Source organism: Hipposideros armiger, unplaced genomic scaffold (genome assembly GCF_001890085.2).
Source record: "Hipposideros armiger isolate ML-2016 unplaced genomic scaffold, ASM189008v1 scaffold_383, whole genome shotgun sequence".
NCBI lineage: Eukaryota > Metazoa > Chordata > Mammalia > Chiroptera > Hipposideridae > Hipposideros > Hipposideros armiger.
The window spans coordinates 743,116-764,525 of record NW_017731733.1 but is presented as its reverse complement, the minus strand read 5'-3'; the positions used below and the strand labels follow the sequence as shown (position 1 = coordinate 764,525).

General features: G+C 37.9%; 1 protein-coding gene across 1 annotated transcript in view; it reads left to right on the top strand.

Annotated features, from left to right (window-relative positions):
- Window positions 1–21,410, top strand: part of MRC1 (mannose receptor C-type 1) — an 80,867-nt gene that overhangs the window by 20,056 nt on the left and 39,401 nt on the right. Inside the window, exons 4-9 of the mRNA XM_019662941.1 lie at window positions 1,250–1,414; window positions 6,553–6,672; window positions 9,362–9,508; window positions 13,578–13,760; window positions 16,879–17,036; window positions 19,446–19,556. Of these exons, the coding sequence (XP_019518486.1) occupies window positions 1,250–1,414; window positions 6,553–6,672; window positions 9,362–9,508; window positions 13,578–13,760; window positions 16,879–17,036; window positions 19,446–19,556 (884 nt within the window). The remainder of the gene's footprint in view (window positions 1–1,249; window positions 1,415–6,552; window positions 6,673–9,361; window positions 9,509–13,577; window positions 13,761–16,878; window positions 17,037–19,445; window positions 19,557–21,410) is intronic.

Here is a 21,410-nt window from a genome sequence, read left to right as displayed (position 1 = left end):
GGTATAGCCTCAGCTCATGATAATTTAAGTTTAATATCACTAATTCAAATTTATTTTTATATAAGTATGTGTAATGATTTTATACTTAGAACATCTGAGAAATTTCTATGTGGTTGCATGAATGAAATCTTGATATACTTTTCTTCCCCTTTGGTGTGCCACGGGCCCAAAGGTTTTATATCACAGTGTGGAATATGTTTATGAAAAAGCCTGCTTCTTTGTCAGATAAAAAGAATCATGGCAGCATAGGCTCTATGCTTATGGAAAACTGCCCAATTTCTTAGAAAGTTGAATACTTCTCATAAAATTTGAGAAGTTACATTATCCTTTCCCTTTTCTTTGCAAATAAATGAAAAGTTTATTACTTCATCTGACTTGTAAGTAGAATTTTACATTATTAAAATGACAGAAGAAAAATTTTCATAACATGAAGCACACAAAAATCTTTTATTTGCTAATTTCCCAAGCATCTTATGTGTAAAAGGCTGCAAATAAAAGGTCTCTCTCTATTATTGGCCTTTCACGGAGCATAACCAAGTTTAAAGTGTATATTGGGAATCATAAAATAATAAGAGAAAAAGAAGCTAAAATATTTATTTTTCACTCCGATGGAAGAAAACCTAACAGTCAGCATCTACTATTGCCAGAAGCTACCTATATTGAATATATTCCAGAGATGAAAAGTGAGAGTCCAAATGTTCATTTAACTAAGGTCAAGCCACTAGTGAGTGACACAGGTCAGTCTGTCTGTGGAGTCCATTATCTTCCCCCCAATGCCTGTGTGTTTGGTCTAAAAAGGCAAAACTAGAATCTGCAGGCAAAATATTCACTTGCTGAGAGAAGACATATATTTATTTAGTTGTCTCCTTTTTTTTTTTTTTTTTCCTAGATTAAGGAAGTTGAGCTGGTATCTCTATTCTTAGTCCTTGTGGTTGCCTCACTTCTCAGCTCATCTGGTCCTAAACATCGCAAAGGAAAAATGGGGAGATGATGTCTCTCTTTCTTTCATTAGGCACACGGAGGAGATTCGATGGGGTTGATTGTTTGAAAACTCCCCCTGTTCATTTCAGGAGGGAAGAAGATCTCATGGGCCCTTTAAAAACAAGGAAAAGGGGTGGGGGAGGGAAGAAAAGAAAGGAAGGAAGTATAATGCTTTGGGCAATCATGCTACTAGGATTGTTTCGACAGTATTGTTCGCTGAAAGACTTTTCTAGGCATAACAACCGATTCTACTGGACTTCTCTTGCAGTTGAGGGCAGTGAAAGCCTGTGGAAAAAAGACCCACTTACTGACATTTCCTACCAGATCAACTCCGAATCTGCTTTAACTTGGCACCAGGCATGGAAGAGCTGCCAGCAACAGAATGCCGAGCTCCTGAGCATCACAGAAATACATGAGCAAACATACCTGACAGGTAATGACATGAAAAGAAAAAGCTGTACGTTTAAGAGTGGGACTATTTGATCTCAAAACACTTTACCCACAATGCAGACAGCACACGTTGATTACAGCCATCATGATAGAGTCAGTCCCCAAGCAGGTGGTATAGTGAGTGTGACAAATTAGCACCTGGAAAAAGCTATCCAGGATGGCAGATAGGTGTCGCCTCATGGACCCATTTTGTTCTGTGACAGTCCTAGGACCTGTGCTGAGAAGGATTGTGAGGACTAACCTGAGCTCATAATAAAAGATGCCACAATTCGTGAGTGATGGTGTCTTGGGCACAAGACCGGGTAGTATGCTAGTCAAGTATCCAGGTCTAACCCGAAGCCACAGAGCTTCCATTCGCATCACAGAGTTCCAAATGATAAAATGAAACGTGGCCATCACAAGCAGGGACAAGTTGAGAACTGCTCTGACAGCCCGAGTCCTTTTTGTGCCCCGCCCCTCCTGCTCCCAGCCTTTCTGGTCTCACTGCTGTTCTTTCCACAGCGTGCTGTTTGTTTTTTAAGCTTCTGTTCTCAGAGGATTTGTGACGGTTAAAAGAGCGAATGTTTGCTTGAAATGAGAGTATTTGTTTGAGCTTCTAAAATCCACATTTGGGGAACAGAGAGATTCGGGCTAGAAATGGAGAAACTGGAGAAAAAGCATCCCCAGTTCCCTGTTCCAGATTCCCCACACCCTCCAGTTCACCCTGACACAGCTGCTAGCTGAATGCATCTCTGATCTTGAGATTAACACGTTTGAAGAGTCCTTAGTGGTTTCTTGTTTCCTGTCAAACCATTTACGAAACACCTGTGCCTGATCTTCGAAGGCTGTCATCTGTCCACTGACCACTGTCCCCCTTCAAGTGTTCCACCACAGTTTTGACACAAGAGAAGTTTTGGGTGCCTCAGCCATGTCTCATGCTTTCACACCTCCACATCTTTCCCTGTGCCATTTCTTGGACCTGGAGTCCCCCAAATTTTATACAGTTGAAATGGATTTCTTCTCCGTTTCCATCGGCATTTCTCTTATTTGTTTACCGCTTTTGTAATATGCCCCACTTCCCCTAAAAGGCTATCAATACATTCATTTGTTATTTTTCATTCATTCATTCATTCATTCATTCATTCATTCATTCAATAAGATGACTGGTATCTGTGTTCGAGGCATTATGCTAGGTCCCGGGGCCACAGTGGTGACCAGAGCCAGCCACGTCCTGTCCACATGGAGCTTACAGTCCAATGTGGAAAACAGATACAAAGAAGAAAATAAACCAAGACATAAATACAAAGCATAGTAAGTGCCATGAAGAAAGCAAACTGAAGGCTGTGTGGATAATGGGAGAGAGGAGCAAATGGCTACAAACGAGGAATGTCTTGGGAATATTTTTGCCCCTATTCCAAAAAGAGATTTGTACAGAACCTTTCAAGGACGACCATCTCAGTGAATGTTTGCTGACTGACAAATGACAGTGCAGCACAGTCGAAATAATTATTTAGCAATCCAGCCTCATGTTTAGACAAGCGGTCTGTGCATGGCAGGAGGGCAGTGAGAGTGGTTGTTCTTAAATGTGAAGTTGCTTGTTCATTACCAGGGAACTTGGTAAAGTGAAGATTCTCAACCATTAGGTGTGACGTGGGGTCCAGGAATCTGCATACTATCAACCTCCTGGGTGATTCTGAAGCAAGTGGTTTGGGGGACCACACTTGGCAAAACACTATGTTAGTACCTGCTGTGTCAGCAATGCATACAAATTCCATCTGACTCCACACTAAGCAGCAGAGTGCAAGAGTAAATAGCATGAGTTCTGGAGCTAGAGTGCCTGGGTCGCAGCACTGGGAAGCCAGGGGACCTTGGTGGGATCACCTGAGACTTCTATGCCCCAGTGACTTCATCTGTTCAAGGGGAGAGTGTGTGTCAACCAACAGAGCATGTCCCCAGCCTTGCCTCATTTTCCAGGACTTCACTTTCTCCAACTCTTTTCAGATAATACTTTGCATCAACTGGAACACATGTCTCCCATAAGTTACTAGGCTGTTCTTTCTTTCTTTCTTTCTTTCTTTCTTTCTTTCTTTCTTTCTTTCTTTCTTTCTTTCTTTCTTTCTTTCTTTCTTTCTTTCTTTTTTTTTTCATTGAATTCAAAGATGTTTATTGCATTCAATTTTTTGCTATGAAAATATGACATACATTTATATACCACAACCTTGTGAAATACACAAAGAGTAACTGGGTAAGAAGCATTTTCCTACTCCTAGTTCGTTTCTGAGGACTAAATTGTGACTTGCTCAATGGTAAAGAAATATTTCTTGCAATAGTTGAGTGCCAAGCATAACATTTATTAATCTCCTTTCAGGATAGGCAGCAACTCGCCATTTTCTTTCAATTATTATTAAGGAGATTGATGGTAGGAAAGCAACCTGACCTCACTGTGAGCATTCAAAAACTCAAAAGATGAGAGCATACCTCAGCCTGCTCAGTTATTCTGTTTCGGGTGGTTTCTTGGGCCTTTCTAATATTGAGACAAAGTATTGGAGTGATTAATATTTCCAACCACGTATAAAAATAAGAAAGAGAAGAAAGCATAGAAAGAGACAAAACTAAATTCGTATAGATGATTAAAGAAAAGATGATGTAAGCCAATCCTGGTGTTACCTGTACAGAGATGAAAAAAAAATCTATCAGAGTTGAAACGGTTTCAATTGGATTTTTGTAAAAATTTTTTTAAGGAATCTGTTTTCGGGTTGTATTTCCCTGATTCTTACAAGTTTTACTTGTTTTCTGGTTTCTCTAAGCCAAGGGATGGAACACAAGTTACTTTTTAACTCTCTTCCCCAGCTACATAGAGGAAGGCGTGACACGGGCAGCACAGCAGCTCTGCCTGGCTCTAGACTGGTTTCCGGGTTCCTGGCTCTGCTATCAGGCTCCAGCTGCCGGAAATGCTTCCCCAATCAACGGGTGCTATTGTTTCCCTCAGGAGAGCAAACAAGCCCTAAGATTCAGGGGCTTAGTTCACCTCAGATTCTCATTTAAATCTTATCCAAGCCTTCAGAATGTTAATCAGCACATTTTTAACTGAAACCTGGATAAGAATGCTTTCTCAAATGAGATTTGTTATGTTTCCTGCTTTTCTTTAAGTCAAAATATCATGCATTTGGGGGTGGAGGGGTGGGGAGGAGTCTAAGAAGAAACTTAGAAACTAAAGCAAAATTGTGTTTTCTTGGAGGGAAGATATTCATGACATTTGGGATTTATTGGGCTATATTGTAGAAGAATCTAGAAAATAATGGTGTTGATGGGGATGATGAGCTACTCTATTTTGGGAACTATGCCACTAAAATGAAAAAAAGCACCCACAAATAGCTATATATATATATATATATATATATATATATATATATATATATATATATATATATATTTTTTTTTTTTTTTAAGATTTTTATTGGGGAATTGGGGATGGGAACAGCGCTGGGGAATTGAGGGAAGGGGAACAGACAAGCCGCTGTCCCTTTGTTCCTCAGTCCACTTGTGGAGGACACTGCCTCACTGGCCCAAGTTGGCAACATCATTGCGCTCTTCCCAGGAGAGGCAGATCAGTCGCCGGCTTCTGGACGGCCACTCACTGCGGCTGCTGGCCACTCACGCTGGCTGCTGGCTACACACGGTAGCCCATGGTAACCCACTGCCACAGGGGCTGCAGCCCACGCCGCCGCCGGCGACCCACAGCAGCCCAGTTCCAGGATGAGCTGTTGCTCAGCATCTCAGCTGCAGAGGGCAGTGTCACCGGCCCTCACACGTGGGATACGAACCGGGGCCCTCCGGCGTCCCAAGCCAGCCCCCAACCAATACGCCACTTGGCCGGCCCAATAGTTATATTTTTTAAGATAAGATTTTCTTTACATATATGAAGATTTTAAGAAGTAAATATGTATATTTTTAAATGTGTGAGCCTGTTTTATGACTCTGAGATTGAATTACCTGTCATTTATCGAACACCTCCTATGTGCCAGACGTTCGGCTTTATTGCTAAAGCCCACAGCCACCTCTTAAATTAACATTATTATAGATGAGCTAACAGAGCAGGAGGCAAAAGTTAAAAACTTGCCTAAAACCTCATAGTTGGAAAAATAGCTGAATTAGAATTCAGTGCTGTCATTCCATTTCAGTTTGCCTGGGTCTCACTCTCAAAATAAGCAAGGACCTGGTGGTCCCCAAAGCACCGTAGAGAAAGAACCCTTAATTAAGAAGTCAAAAGCTCCTTTGCTCCAGTAAATTTATTCTAAACTGGCAACCTGATTTCACATTCTCTGCAGAGCTAGCTGCTTCTGCCCAGCAACCCAGTCTCACATCACCCACCACCATTTCATCATCCTCACTTCTGTTTCTAACCTCAAAAATGTTGGGACACCCTATTTAATCTTCAATTCCTGAATCAGATTTATAACCACATATGTGCAGGATTAGGATTTACAGAACTGAAATAAGGAAGTAAAACTTGGCTTGTTACTCTGATTGTTTTTGCCGATTTCCTTTGGTGCTGGCTGGAAAACAAATTGGACCTCAATATATTATAGGAAAACAAACAAACAAAAAAACCCAAAAAAACCAGCATAATATTGAACATGAATGCATCCTCTATGATAACCAAGTTTAAAAGTAGGTATACAACTGTTTCACACAACACATGCAGAAAAATTAAGAATTAAAATATTTAGCATGTGGAATTGATGCTTTCTATAGTAATACTAAAAAAAAAATTGGTCTCTCAAGCACATTAGAGAAAAAAATTGTGGCTGATGCTCATTTGCTTTAAGCCATCTATTTAACATTAAGCTTGAATTTTGTTTTGAAATCACACTTTTTGCCAACCTTACTTCAACATCATCATCATCATCATCATCATCATCATCATAAAATGGCAATAGCTTACATTTATTGGGCACGTACTATGTGTCAGGCCCTGTTTTAATAATTCATTTAATTCTTCAAAACCAGCCTAGCAGTACCTAAAGCAGATGAGGAATGTTAAAGGATAGATATTTCCTTTGAAGCACTTAGTTCTGAATTTGATTTCAGTGTCTTTTCCAGACGTGACTTTTGTTTCTGTTTTTTGCTTTGTTTGTATAGGAGTAACCAGTGGATTAGCCTTGACTACAAGACTATGGATTGGACTTAACAGCCTGAGTTTCAACAGTGGATGGCAGTGGAGTGGTAGCAGTCCATTCCGATACTTGAACTGGTTACCAGGTAGGGTGAAGTTTGTGTGTGGTTGAATTCACCTAAGTTTAATTTATCTGGATATCATGGGGCCCTTCATCATCTCACGTGTAGATCTCAAAGAGAAGAGTTTGGGAGACTTCATCAAACACAATACATTTCCTACCTTGATTTGAAATCTGCCCGTTAGATTTGACTATACTAAAACGGTAAGGTTATGCCAGCTTCCTGGGGTAAGGACTTGTGACAGGATTATCAAATGAATCCAAACAGGTCTCTGTTTCAGTATCAATTCTTAGAGGACCCTTGATTTGCTAGGTATAAGATAGTTGGGGGAGTGATCAAGCCTTTCACAGCTTTCTAATTTTTTTTGGAGGACAGAAAATGTTCTGAACTAGTTATTTCTACATTGTTATAGCATACGGATAGCAGAACATAAGATGAGATGAAATAAATATGGTTCACATATACAGCAGTTATTCAGAGAAAACAAAAAAACCAATGATAACAGAAAAATTTCATTTTATTCACCACCACCAACCAGCACTCAATTGAGTATGATTCTGAACCCTCACTCCCACCCCCATACCAATCTTGGTTTATTAAGAAAGAGTAAAGTAAGCAATTAGTGATGTCTGCCATGTGTGTGGGAAAGGAAAGGAATAGCATCTGGGTCACATCTTCGTTTCCCAGTTCTGCTATGGAACATACGATGGGGTGTCTTTTTCATACAGGTAGGCTTCTTTGTTAAAGTCTTTGGATGGATTTTGCATTTGGTTTCCAGAATTAAACTCTCGGTTTTCTATATTATTGACTTATACTATTAAAAAAAAGGAAAACTTCAGTAAAATAATATTCAGAATAGATGGTGAAACATAAGAGAGAATTTTTAGAGGATAAATTTTGGTTTAAACTGCTTAGATTTTACTATGAACCCTCAGTGCATGATGGTTACAGGGTTGCCACTAAAGTGTTATAATTAGTATCAGCTCTATCTCCTGGAATATGGGAAGTAAAAACTGCTGTAAAGGAATGTAAGATCCCTTTTTTTATAGATAAGGATTTGAGTTGTCTGCCTACCCACTCAGTCAAATTAAACTGGAGAATAACAGTTGGTCTCAGTCAGATCACTAGACAATAATAATCATTTATGAGGGGAGCAGAGTTTATTTCCCTTTGTTGCTTAATCACTATACAACATTAGGCAGGACAGGTCACTTTATTTATTACTCGTTTTGGGGGTGATGACTAATATTTAACCACCTGCATTATAAGAATTCAGTGAGAAAATTTGGAGGTTAGTTTCAGTGCAGGGGATAAATGAAATTGGAATATTAATAAGAAAAAAAAGAAATGACCTTCAAACTAAGTTCCTGAGAAGTAGATGCAAAATTAAATCAGCTTCTGAAATAGTATGAGGGTTTCTTCAACCTAAAATTAGAAAGCTTGTGGGATATTAGAAACTGTTATTGTATACATTGTTCAGTCAAGGCATTCAACTGAGTACTTATTACCAAATAATACATCTATTAAAATACATTCACATTTGAAAGAAAGGTATTTTACACAAATGATATAGAAGTATGAATTTAAATACATAACTATGGCAACCATTTAAAGACAACTAATGTATTAAAGTTGATAGTGCTGCACTGATAAATAAATGTCTAACATGATTTCCCAGTTAATATGTTCAATAGCCATAAAATATATTATTGTTTCTTGAAAGTTTCTAGTACTGACACTGTTCAGTCGTACTGTGAATTTGGTCACAATATCAACACATTTAAAAACATCTTTATCCTTATCACTAACACGTTTTTTTCTTTGTGTGCTATTCAAGCAACTTACGAAAATTTTTGACCAAGGCTTATGGAGCAGGTAATATGATTCTCATCCTGCAGGAAGGGGGAGTGAGAGTCAGGTCCAGGTCATATACGTGCCAAAGGTCACAAAGCAGAATCATTAACAAAATGTGCTCCTTCACCTGTCTTCAGGTGTGAGAGGGAGCTAGTTTTTAAATCATAAAGCCGTGAAAAAGCATGAGAGATGTGGGTACCCATGCATGGATTCCTTTACATTAGCAAAGTTGACTTTATCTGGTACCTTAATCAGTTTCCAGGAAAAAAATGGGATGAGGGGTTAGCTGTTAAAAATATTCTTCGCAGGCTGAGTTGAAAACCTTGAGAAAAGAGTTTTCGTTCTGGGCGTACTTTATCAGCGTTTACTCGTTGCTTGCCTTTTCTGTTCCCTTGCCTTCCTCCAATCTATTGTCTTCCTTTCCTGTCTGCTCTAATTGGGGAAAGCGTTCCCATGTCCAGAAACTCTCTAGTCAAGTCTTGATTTAGTTGTCTTAGTAGGTACTGACAGTGTTTACTAGGGCTGGTTGGGAACCTCCCTGTCATACTTACATAACCTTCTGCGCGAAAATCGCTCAGGCTTTGAGTTCTCCCTTTATTATTTGATATTGTGAAAAAAAAAAATTATTTCAAAGACGTAAACTTGCGTGTTGAACACTTTAGGCATTTGGAGAGATCCAACAAGAGAACAAACACCCAACATGGCTTCTGCTCTCCAGTCAGTAAATATTCCTTAGTGAATCAGTAGCAAAAGACAGAGTGGGAATCCATTAAAGGCCGAGGCTGAAAGCACGAGACTGAGGGGGCTATCTACTTGTAATACCTATGAGTCCCACTTCAGTTTTTTCTTTTCCCTACAGGAAGTCCATCCATGGAACCCGGAAAAAGCTGTGTGTCCCTAAATCCCGGGAAAAATGCTAAGTGGGAAAATTTGGAATGTGTTCAGAAATTGGGCTATATTTGTAAAAAGGGCAACACAACGTTGAATCCTTTTGTTATTCCCTCAGGTAAGTGATGTATTTGATCTTACACTTTTGATGTAAGTGTATCAAGTATTATAATTTAAAGATAAAATGACAACTTAGTCAGAACTGTATGAAATGACAGGTTTTGTGGATAGTTTATGGAGTACGCTTAATGATATTCCTACAAAATTTCTTTCTGTTGGTTACTACTTACTGGTCACTAACATTTCCCGAGTGTGCTGTGGTGCTCAGGCACCACATGACAGAACATAAGAATTTTATTTTCACAGCAGCCCTATGAGGGAGGTATTATTATTCACACAGCCTACATGAGAAAAAAAGATACTCAGAGGGTTTATAAAACTCGCGCATGTGACTCAATTGGAATCCAACCTAGGGAATAAATATCCAAAAAAAACCTTTTTTTAATGGCCTCACTGTTCAAGGGTCTATCTGGACTCTGATCCTATTCAGATTAACATCGTACACTGAAGTCTTCATAGAAACGGAATAAAACATCCCAAAAGTGGTAACTGAATTTTATATGTAGGCTAGACCTGAGGAAAAAAAAATCAATTATGCTCTCTATTATAATTTTGTAGAAGAATTAAACCACTTCCTACTTGTCATGTTAAATAAAGTAAAGAGAAACAGGTAAATTTAATGTTAGTAATATATTTTATTTAGCCCAATATACCCAAAATATCATTTTAACACATAATCAATAAAAAAAATGAGATTTTTTTAATGATGTCTTGGAGGTCCAATATGTGATTGGACATGTGATTGGAAGAGGCAAGACTGCATCTTCCTAAAAATTGGTAAAAAGCAAACAAACTCCATTGTTTTTCCCTATTAAGCTATTTTTAAAGGGACACTTAGTACTTTAAAGAAATGTATGTATGTATTCTGCTTGGGAAATCTGACAGTGTGGCATTCTACACCTTTTTCTCCTTGACTTTGAAAAGCAATTTTATTTATTTTAAAATAACGATTGACATGGCTACAAAGTCCGAAAGTACCAAATGAGAAATAATAATATTTTCTTCCAATCTCTTACTTCTACCACCCAATTCCAGTCTCTGGTGAATAAGTGTTCATAGATGTATATCCTTTCCTAGTTATTCCATGAAACAACTATGTTGATAAGTGTTTTTGTCAGTTTTATTCCATGGCAGCATACTATACATATATTCTTTAGTTTTTCACTTAATAACTAATTTTGGACATCATTCCATGTAGTACACAAATAGCTTCTGTGTGCATGTTTATGGCTGCTCAATGGCCATTGCAGAGAGACCCTATATATATGTTTTTTGATGAGTCCCCTATTCTTGGACCTTTAGTTTGCTTCCATCTTTTTTTTAATTATTATAAACAATCCTACAGTGAATAGCTTGATACACATGTCATTTCACATATGTGTTAATTCTAGAAGTGGAGTAGCCAGATCAAAGAGTAGGTGTGTTTGCACTTTTAATAGTTACAGATATGGGCAGATCTGCAATGGGAATAGATGAGGGTCCTGGCTATTGGGTCTGATCATAGTAGACAGGATCACCAAGATGACTGTGGGCTTGCCTCAGGCAGACCTCAAACATGCTTGTAGTTCATTTCCTCTACCCCTCTAGTAGGAGAAATAGTATAATTCTCCCTTCTTGGAAGAGCTTCTACACTTCTTCCTTCACAATACTTGTAATTGCCTCTTTGGGGAAGAGAAGAATGGTTGTTTTATAGTTTTCTTGGTACAGGAGGTGGAATTCTGTAACTTGGCCTTATTACTTAACCTCCCTCCTCCAGTTTTAGGTTCCTTCTCTGTGAAATGGAAATATTGACAATATTCTTCCTGTGAACATTTGTTCACATTGTCGAGCACTCAGTAAACTATTCTTATTTCTTTCCTATGCCTCACTTTGTTTCACTTGTTACTGGTTCTTGAATTTCTCTATACTTTCTGGGTTAACCATTCATTCTCTCTTGTGTATAAAGTCAAATAAACCAGAGCTTGACGAAGACTATCTAAGGTTGAATTGTGCAACACATATAACCAGAAACCCCTTGGGAGAGAATTCCACCTTGGACCCTGATGGTCCTTGCCGTGCGATCCTGTTTGTCCATAATTCCTGGGTCCCTAGAGCTGCACTGTTCAGTTCAGGGGCCACTTTACCACAGGTGGCTGCTGAGCACATGAAGTGAGGCTCGCTCCAACTGAGATGTGCTGTCAGTGTGAATCACATATCGGACCTCCAAGACATCATAAAAAAAAATCTCATATCTTTTTTATTGATTATGTGTTAAAATGATATTTTGGGTCTATTGGGCTAAATGAAATATATTACTAACATTAAATTTACCTGTTTCTCTTTACTTTTATTTAACATGACAAGTAGGAAATTTAAGAGTTTAAATGTACGAGGCTTACATTTGCAGCTCACATTGCATTTCTGTTGGACAACACTGCTCCAACCAATAAGTGACCTTTGGTAGCTGCCCCAGGTGGTTTTCATGTTTTAAAATGTTCTTAAAGTTTACCTGTTCAATGTTTGAAGCCCTAAGCATTTGCTGACATTATTTTCAGCCTCCCACCAGAGGCAGCAAAATTAAAATATCCCACCAGAGGGCTCCAGAGGTATGCAAACTTTTTTGTGTTGTGTGTAACCCCTGGAAGTGTACAGAATCTAAATTGTATTGAGGGAATCAAATTTTTAAAAAGTATGCATATTTGTATTACAAAAATACAGTGTTTGGTCATCATGACTGTCTATTTTCTCGAGTGACTACTGTACCCAGAATCCTGGGTTTTAACAAAGATATTGCCAATAGTCTCAGCCTTTACGGGAAAATGGGACTGATACGTTAAACACATAACAAATATTGTTACATACCCTACATTTGAACATTTACTAAGGCAGCACATTAGATAACATTAATATCAACCTTCAGTATATAAATTGACATTCCTTTGGTAATATAGTCCTTGTTACGCAAGGTATGTTGCTAAGATGCTGTTTGAAATAGTGTGCCTAAAATGGTAATCATAAGCTGCAGTACAGCAAATGTAACTTTAATTCTTTTTCTGGATCAACATTCATTACACTTACCATGTGCCAGGCCCTATGCCAGCTCTAGGGCACATGGGGATGAGTATGGTTAGTCTCTGCCCTCACCATCCCCAGCTTACGACCATTATACTATGTTTTTGTAATATATACTTAAGGTTCTGAAATTTGACCATAACCATTAGTAGCCATAGCTAGGATGTTGGCCACTATTACCAATTTGATTAAATAATAATCGGATGGCATTTGTAATGTACAGTCACGTTATCGCAAATATTTTCTAGTCCAGAACACAATGAGGATGGGGAGTTTAGTATTAATATCAATGTTATTTAAAATGTTTTACATACATGGATACTTTGGTTCATGGGCTGTGACTTGCCCAAGATCCCACAACTTGTGGCAAATTCAGGTTTTGCCTGAAAGACTTCTGAATCATATCCCTGTGATTTCCACAGCATCACGTGTCATCACGTGGGAGCAAGTTGGTGGCAGTGGGTCCGTTCAGAGGCTCCGTGGCACGTCCCCCCTCCCCATTTTATTCCATTTTAACACCTCTTTCTCATGTCTGCTTAATGAGTCCTGCCCCTCCTCTGAGGAATGATTGGCCCCCCAGTGTCCCTAGAATAGAGGTAAATTGAAATCTTTAAGGGATGTATGATATGTCAAACCTTGCACCTCCAGCATTTACATAACCTGCTTAGTACAGGTTGATGACAAAATGTGGATAAAATGAGACAGTCTATTGTATCTTCATGTGGCCTTGTGGTAGGTGCGATTAAAAATAAAACAACAACAAACCAAAAACAGAGATTTCCCTAGCTTTATTTTTACAATGAAAGATGGATTCATACACGTTTTAGTCTAAAAGCAGACACAATCTAGTTGATCTTTTTGTGACTATGCCAAAAAAATGAAAAATAAATATTGCCTTTATTTGCCCATAACTCTGAACTGTTCTGTATGTAGAATGATAAAAAATGTTGTTACAATTAAAAATAAAAAACAAAACACTTCCCTTTTAAATGTTTTTCAAACTCTTTTTTTTCTAGAAAGTGACGTGCCTACTAAATGTCCGCCTCAGTGGTGGCCATACACAGGTTACTGTTACAAGATTCACAGAGAGAAGAAAATCCAAAGAGACGCCTTGATGGCATGTCGCAAGGAAGGTGGTGACCTAGCAAGTATCCACACCATTGAGGAATTTGACTTCATCATCTCCCAGCTGGGATATGGTACGAACTTACATCAGTAACAGGCTTGACGCCAGTCTTCTCCACTCTTTGACCATCTCTGCAAAATTTAATCATACATGTTAAATTGTATTAATTCAAATTAATAATTCAATTATCAATTTCATAAATTCAATAGTGAATATTAACCACGCCGAAAATGTAAAAATTGTTTAGTGTTTTAAAGAGTTTTTATCACCAGAAGCTAATTTGACTTATTTTTCTTTTAATATGTAATCAATTTATGGATAGTTTTAAAAATATTTTTCCATGTATAACGTGGACTCAGAGAAGTCTACTTTAAACCTGTCAGTAGGATTTCAGTTTTGGTAATTATTTGTGTGTGTTGTATATATATTTTCTTTTCTGAGGCCTATATTTTTATCTCACAAGAAAGTTACCAAACTGAATCATCTCATACTTTGGATTTTATTTTCTTTATTATCCTAACTAATGCCGCTAGAATGGTGAGTAGGGAAAGAAATAAGATATTTTATTGGAGTGGTTAGATATTGGGCCTCAACCTATTAAAGAAATGTATGTCTTCATTTTAGGTACATCATGTAAGATATGAATAGAAAACGTACCAACTAAAATATTGTTAAGTTTTCAAAAATTGATAAACGCTTATTAAAAAAAACGTGGGTAAAGTGAGTTGGGAATTCTTATTGTGAATAGGAGGCCATCGAGGAAGAGCCTAATGATAATGGGCCCTCCGCAGTACTTGCTGATTAAATGATTATCATTTTCTGCTTCCACTGATGAGGCTTTTGAATCACTGCAGCTGTTCGTTTTTTTAGCAAGCAAAACAAGAGGAAATGGATGGTGGTGGTGGTGGGGGACTGCTTCCTGACAATTGCTGCCTGACAATTGATAGGAGTGGGGGTAGGGAGGAGGAAAAGGCAATTGACAAACAGATGAGAAAAATAGAGTCCTTTCAGAGAAAGATTGAAAAGATCCCCAAATACTGCTACTCCTGGCTACTGTGCCAAAGGGAACCCTTTCTTCTCTGCTTACCTCACTGAGTTGACTAGGCCCTGATAATAGACAGCTGCAGCCTATGAATGATTTCTTGATTATTCTCTATTTACCTATCTTGGGGAATTCAGACCAGATGATAATAATGTAATCAAAATGGTTCTATCTGGATAATATCATGACATGTAAGTCATGATGCTTAGAGTAGGTAATAAAATTTGCAAATGAATCAGAGGAAACAGATTAGTTAAAATGTTCTAGGGCTAATGTGCAATATTTGCACTATTTTATATAGTATCACGTAGTAACAAGAGAACCTTATATGTTTATTGTTATAGTTATTTTAGGAAGTTGGATAACAAAGGTTGCTTTTAAACTCAGCTTGAAAATTAGTGAATTTTCACTAGGGAAACCTTTCTTTTTTTATTGTTGATAAGGACTTATTTAGAACAATAAATATGAAATTGATCACAGTAAAAAAAAAGGTATAAAATTAAAATGTTTCTAAATCCAAATCCTAGAAAACCTTTTGTAGCTCGTTGAGATGATATCTTTTATGTTAATCATGGAAATACAGTGCATAAATTGGGACCTGCACACATAAATTATGATGACATCAACTAAGACAGCTTCCATAACCAATTTATGAAATGTCACTAACTTTATACTCACATATTTCAGTAGGGTCAAGACTGTGCTTAGGAATTAGAAAAGGTAGAAAGGAAGAACAGTTCGGTGAGAAAGATGTTTGTAGGAAACTCTTCATACTTTATTATAATTGTAGGACTTAGGAGTTAGGTCTTCATTAGTTTTGACCCTAAATCCCTGAGGCGTGCGTGAGGTCATTTTGAAGCCTACATTGGCTGCTCGAAAAGACTATCATCTGCCAAATTAAGTGAAAGGAAAAAGGATTATCCTGGCAAAGTCATTCACTCTTTAGAGTGCTGGAAACATCTGCTTGGACTGGCGCTAAGCCAGTTAGGGACTTCTCCAAAAGCAAAGCTGAGTGACAGCTGTAAGAGGAAGACACTAAACCCACTAGGGAAATTCCTGTAAAGTGGCATTTTTCCTCATTTTTTCTACTACAACATCATCTTTAAAATCCTTTGGCAAGTAATTTTATGTTACCATTTAAAGACCATAAGCCAAGCATTCATGATGGAATTCCCAGTTGTGCAAATTAAATAGATAACAAATTATGTGCTCTTTCATTTTTAAAAAAATTTGGAATTGTAACCTTTTAGCCATAAAATCCTAGCCTCCAATTTTTGTCCAATTTTATGTAGACATAGTTATGATTTTTAGAATTTAGACATATTTTATGATATTTAGAACTTTAAGAATTATAACTATTTTTAAAACTCAGTAATGCTCATCATAGAATTTTAGAACAAAAGGATCACATTTTATATCTAGACCTGGTTGTTTTTGTTTTAATCTTTATTTGTTATTTGGGTTTTTCTTGTATGTTGTGGTGAAAATAATTCCACATTAATTTATATTTACAGGCTAATAAATAAGTGACAAATGTCAGGACACAGCTCAACTCCTCAGTTTATGCATCTTCTCACTCTATAGATCATTTTTACTCCTATTACAGTGATTGGGCTTTAACAGAAATAACTAGAATGTTTTTGTTAACAACACAGTAAAATACAAGTGGCTTTTGATATTTATTACTTTGAAACATACGTAAGATTTGTTAAGTACCCAAATAGATTTTTATATAAATAAGTTGCCATATTTCCAATACAATGAGTGCAGTTGGCGTGGTAAGTTATTTATAACAAAAAAGGAGTTCCACTAGATAGAGGGTAATGATAGGCCCACCTCCATTTCAGTTTTGCGGCTCTTAGGCAATATGATTCGCAGTAGCACAACACAACAATGCGGTCACATTCACAATGTAAAGAATACATTACACAATCCGACTAAAATTGACAGCAGAAAGTGTAGTTCACATCTCAGTCTACAACATGTAGGTCAGGTTAATACTTAATAGGATAGTCCTTTATGGTAGCTATCATGTTAACAGGGTAGAACTGTTGTTGATAAAGCAAAGGGCCTTCCTTTCCTGATAACCTCCTGATCTCTGGAAAGAAAACTTTGTGTAAATTACTTTTGTGTTTTTCTTCTTGTTTAGAGCCAGATGATGAGTTATGGATTGGCTTAAATGACCTCAAGATTCAAATGTACTTTGAATGGAGTGATGGGACCCCTGTGATATTTACCAAATGGCTTCGTGGAGAGCCAAGCCATGACAACTACAGGCAGGAAGATTGTGTTGTGATGAAAGGCAAGGTGAGACAACCTTTTTTTTTTTTTAATTGGGGAATTTGGGGGAGGGGAACAGTGTTGGGGAATTGGGGAAGGGGACCAGCCAAGTTGTTCTTCAATCTTCATTGTGGAGGGCGCCAGTCGCCATCTGGCTGCCCATCGGCAGCTCATGGCCTCTAAGCTCAAGGTGCTGTGTTCAATCTTAGTTGCGGGTGGGCATAGCCACCATCCTATGCGGGAGTCAAACCTGTCAGCCTTGTTTTTAAGAGCGCACACTCTATCCACTGAGCCATCCAGGCGGCAGCTCAGCTCAAGGTGCTAAGTTGAGTCTTAGTTGCAGGTGGGTGTAGCCCACCATCAAACAGGCAGGCAGTCTTGTTGTTAGGAGCACGTGCTCAAGGTGAGACAATTTTAATGACTGTCATCGAGCAGAGACCACAGGGGATTTGTCCCACTTATTACATGTGGTTGTTTAGATTATTCCTAGTCTAGGTTAATTTGGCATAGATCAAGGTTGCACCAAAATTCAGATTCAATTCCTTGAATCTCTCTTAATTGTTTATTAATAACAATGTCAAATTTTTGAGAGGCCCAGAAAAGCAACAGACAGAAACGGGTCAAGGATGAAATTAACCAATAACTAACGTTCATATATTGTTCCTGTGCTGGATGTAAATGACACCATATATGTATGGGTGGAGTGATCAATTCAGAGCTTTAGTTCTACTTTCAACTGGTTGCTCTGAGTAGATGTAGACCTAGTTAGATCTATTCTGGGTCCCACGGCCTGGAATTCTGGGCTTGGAGAGCTACATTCTTTTTTTTTTAAGATTTTTATTGGGGAATTGGGGGATGGGAACAGCGCTGGAGAATTGGGGGAAGGGGAACAGACAAGTTGCTGTCCTTTTGTTCTTCAGTCTAGTTGTGGAGGACGTTGCTTCACTGGCCCAAGTTGGCACAATCATTGCGCTGTTCCCAGGCAAGGCAGATCAGTCGCCGGCTTCTGGACCGCCGCTCACTGTGGCTGCTGGCCGCTCACGCTGGCTGCTGGCTACACATGGTAGCCCATGGCAACCCACTGCCACAGGGGCTGCAGCCTACACCATTGCCGGGGACTCACGGCAGCCCAGCTCCAGGTTGAGCTGTTGTTCAGCATCTTAGCTGTAGAGGGCAGTGTCACTGGCCCTCATATGTGGGATCCGAACCAGGGGCCTCTGGCGTCTTAAGCCAGCTCTTAACCAATGCTCCACTTGGCCAGCCCGCTACATTCTTTTCTTTTTTTTGAGATTACATGGAGGTGCCAAATATGAAAGGACTGCTTCCATATCCTAAATATGACTTTGGCAACTGAAGAATATCATCAAATTATGTTTTGTTAATAGACGGTGAATGTGGTGGTTAAGAAGCAAGGTTCCGATGTGAGATTTATTTCCTCATTTGCAAAATGGGCATAATAATTGTACCCAGATTACATAGTGGGTATAAGGATTAAATGGGTTAATACATATAATGTGCACAGTACTTGACCCAAACTTATTGTCCAAATAAATTTTAGCTACTGTTTTGTCATTGTGGTTGTATTTATTGCGATTAATTGAAAGCATAAGAAGAGAGTAGGTGAAAACTACCAAAAGAACAGGCAAGGGTATGTCTGGGGAAGAGGAAACCAGAAAGCATCATACTGGTGCATGGAGTTAGAGAATGAAAGGTGGGTAGGAACACTAGCGTTGAGGTTGAGAAAACATGCATTCGCCCAGGCATGGCAAGACCAAATCTGCCATTTATAAACATTATTCTGGTGGAAGGATTGAGTACCAGAGTGCAGTGGGTTGAGACTGAGTGAGAGATGATGAATTAGAGGCAGACAATACAGAAAACACTTTTCAAGGTGTTTAGCAGTTACGTAGGGGAGAGGAGAGGTCATTTTAACGAAATTTCTAAGGACATGGGAGAGGATGGAGCCTTAGATCCAAGAGGACGGTCCTCAATAGAATTTGGAAAGGGAGGAAAGATGCCTAGTTTCAGGTGCGTTTTTAAGTTTGTTGTGTTGGGTGAGGGAGTGTATTCTGGATGGCTTTACATATACTTGCTTAACTTGAAAATAACTGACTATAGAGGCTGCAAGCAAAAGTTTCTTTGGCACCATCACTTACAAGCAATTTTAGCTTCTCTCAAGATCCCTCTAAATAGTGACTTGGACAGCTAAGATATAAAAACATATTGGGGCTACCATCTCCCTTTCCGTCTTTGTAGCCAGAGTCAGATTTGCTGTTTACTTGTAAAACGTCAATTTACCTTTGCTTTTCATAGATGCCATTTTTCTCTTAATAACCTCAAATCTTTGTTTTCTTTTTCTGAGGCACAATTACAAGAAAAGAGCATCAAAGTCAAACCACTGATAATCATAAAGTTTTTCCTCTTTGCTTTCCACAGGATGGGTACTGGGCAGACTGGACCTGTGAGCGTTCTCTTGGTTACATCTGTAAGGCGAAATCACAAACCCCGGGGCCAGAAATTGAGGAAGCAGACGCAGGTTGCCAGAAAGTGAGTATAGAATGTGCACAATGATTCCAGATCAAGAAATATTATATGATATACTTGGCTTTATTTTTGCCCATGAAAGTACAGTAATGCCTTGGTTTGTGAGCATAATTTGTTCCAGAAACAAACTACTCGTATTGCAAGACATCACTTTTTTACCATGTTAAAATGTATTAGAAATGTTTGTTCATCTTGCGGAACACTCTCAAACCAAGTTACTCGCAATCCAAGGTTTTACTGTACTTTATTATTGTCATAACTTTTGTATCATTGTTTTCATTGTGATTCAATTCTAAATATTTTGCATTAAAATTTCTTTGACCCATGAATTTTTTTTTTTTTTTTTGTGTGTGTGTGTGTGTGTGTGTGTTGGTAGTGATGAGTGTTTTGCTTTTTAGTTTCTAAATAATTGGGAGATACTATTGATTTTAATTTCACTGCATTGTGATCATATAAAGTCTTTGTTGTTTTTTGTTGAGGTTTCCTTTGTGGTCTAGTGCATAGTCAGGCTTTATAAATATTTCATGTGTGCTTGAAAATATGATCTTTGGGAATTGGGTTCAGGGGTGTATATATGCCGATAAAATAAAATTTAGCAATTATATTATCCAGATATTCTATATTCCTAATATTTTGTCTACTTGACAAAATATTCTCCTTGTATTTCTGTCAATTTTCACTTTATATACTTTGATCTGTGTTATATCTTCCTGATGAATCAGTCCTTTAATTATGTAATTACTTTCTTTATTCATAATAATGCTATTTTTGCCATGAAGTCAATTTTAAACAATGTCAGTATTGTCACAGAAGCTTTTTGCTTGGTATTTCCCTAGCACCTCTTTTTTCAACTGATATCCTTATATTTTAGAAATAATCTTGTGAATATTTATCTGCACTTTTATTTTTAATCTAATTTGAGGAACTCTGGCTTTTAACTGGCAAACATGAATTTAGAGTTGCTTTGCCTACTGATACACTTGGATCAGTTTCTACCATCTTATTTTGTGCTTTATTTTGTGTACCATTTTGTTTTCTTTTTTCTCCTTTCCTGCATTACGTTGGCTCTACTGAATATCATTATGCCATTTTCCTCCTCCACATGTTTGGGAATTATACATTCTACTTCTATTTTTTAAATGGTTAACCTTATGTTTCTAACATGCATTCCTGACTTGAAGTTAAAATTAATCACTGTCTCTCTCTGCTTCCTGAACAAAATGAAGGTTATTATTCCACTTAGGCTTCAAAAAAAAAAAAAAGAATTTTGGACATTCAATGTTATTTTATATTAATTTCATGTATACAGCATGGTGGTTAGACATTTATATAATTTAAGAAGTGATCCCCTGACTAGTGTAGTACCCACTTGGCATTATAATGTTAGCCTCACAAAAAGTGGAAAAAAACAGTACAGAGAATTCCCCGTGTATCATCCACTCCACTTCCTCCACTGATAACACCTTATCTAACTAGACGTTATCACAACCAGATAACTGACAATATTATTAACTAAACTGCGGGTCTTATTCATATTCCATTCTTTAACTCCCAGTGTCCAGTTAGTTATCTTCGCCATTTCTACAGGTAATTAGACCTGGCTTCCTAAAGACAGTTACTGATTTCTTTGCTCAGTGTACACTTTTTGCCCACTCATTCCTCATGACTTAAAATTCCTTCTTGTCAAAGTAAATAGATCTTCTAGTGGTTCTTTCACTTGATATGGGAGAGAGGAAAACTTTGTCTGAAAATGTCTTAAATGTATCCTCACCCTGCATAATAGTTACAGTGCTTTATATATTATTTCATTTCCTCCTGGCTTTTACTTTTGCCATGCAATTCCTGTTATTAGAGTAA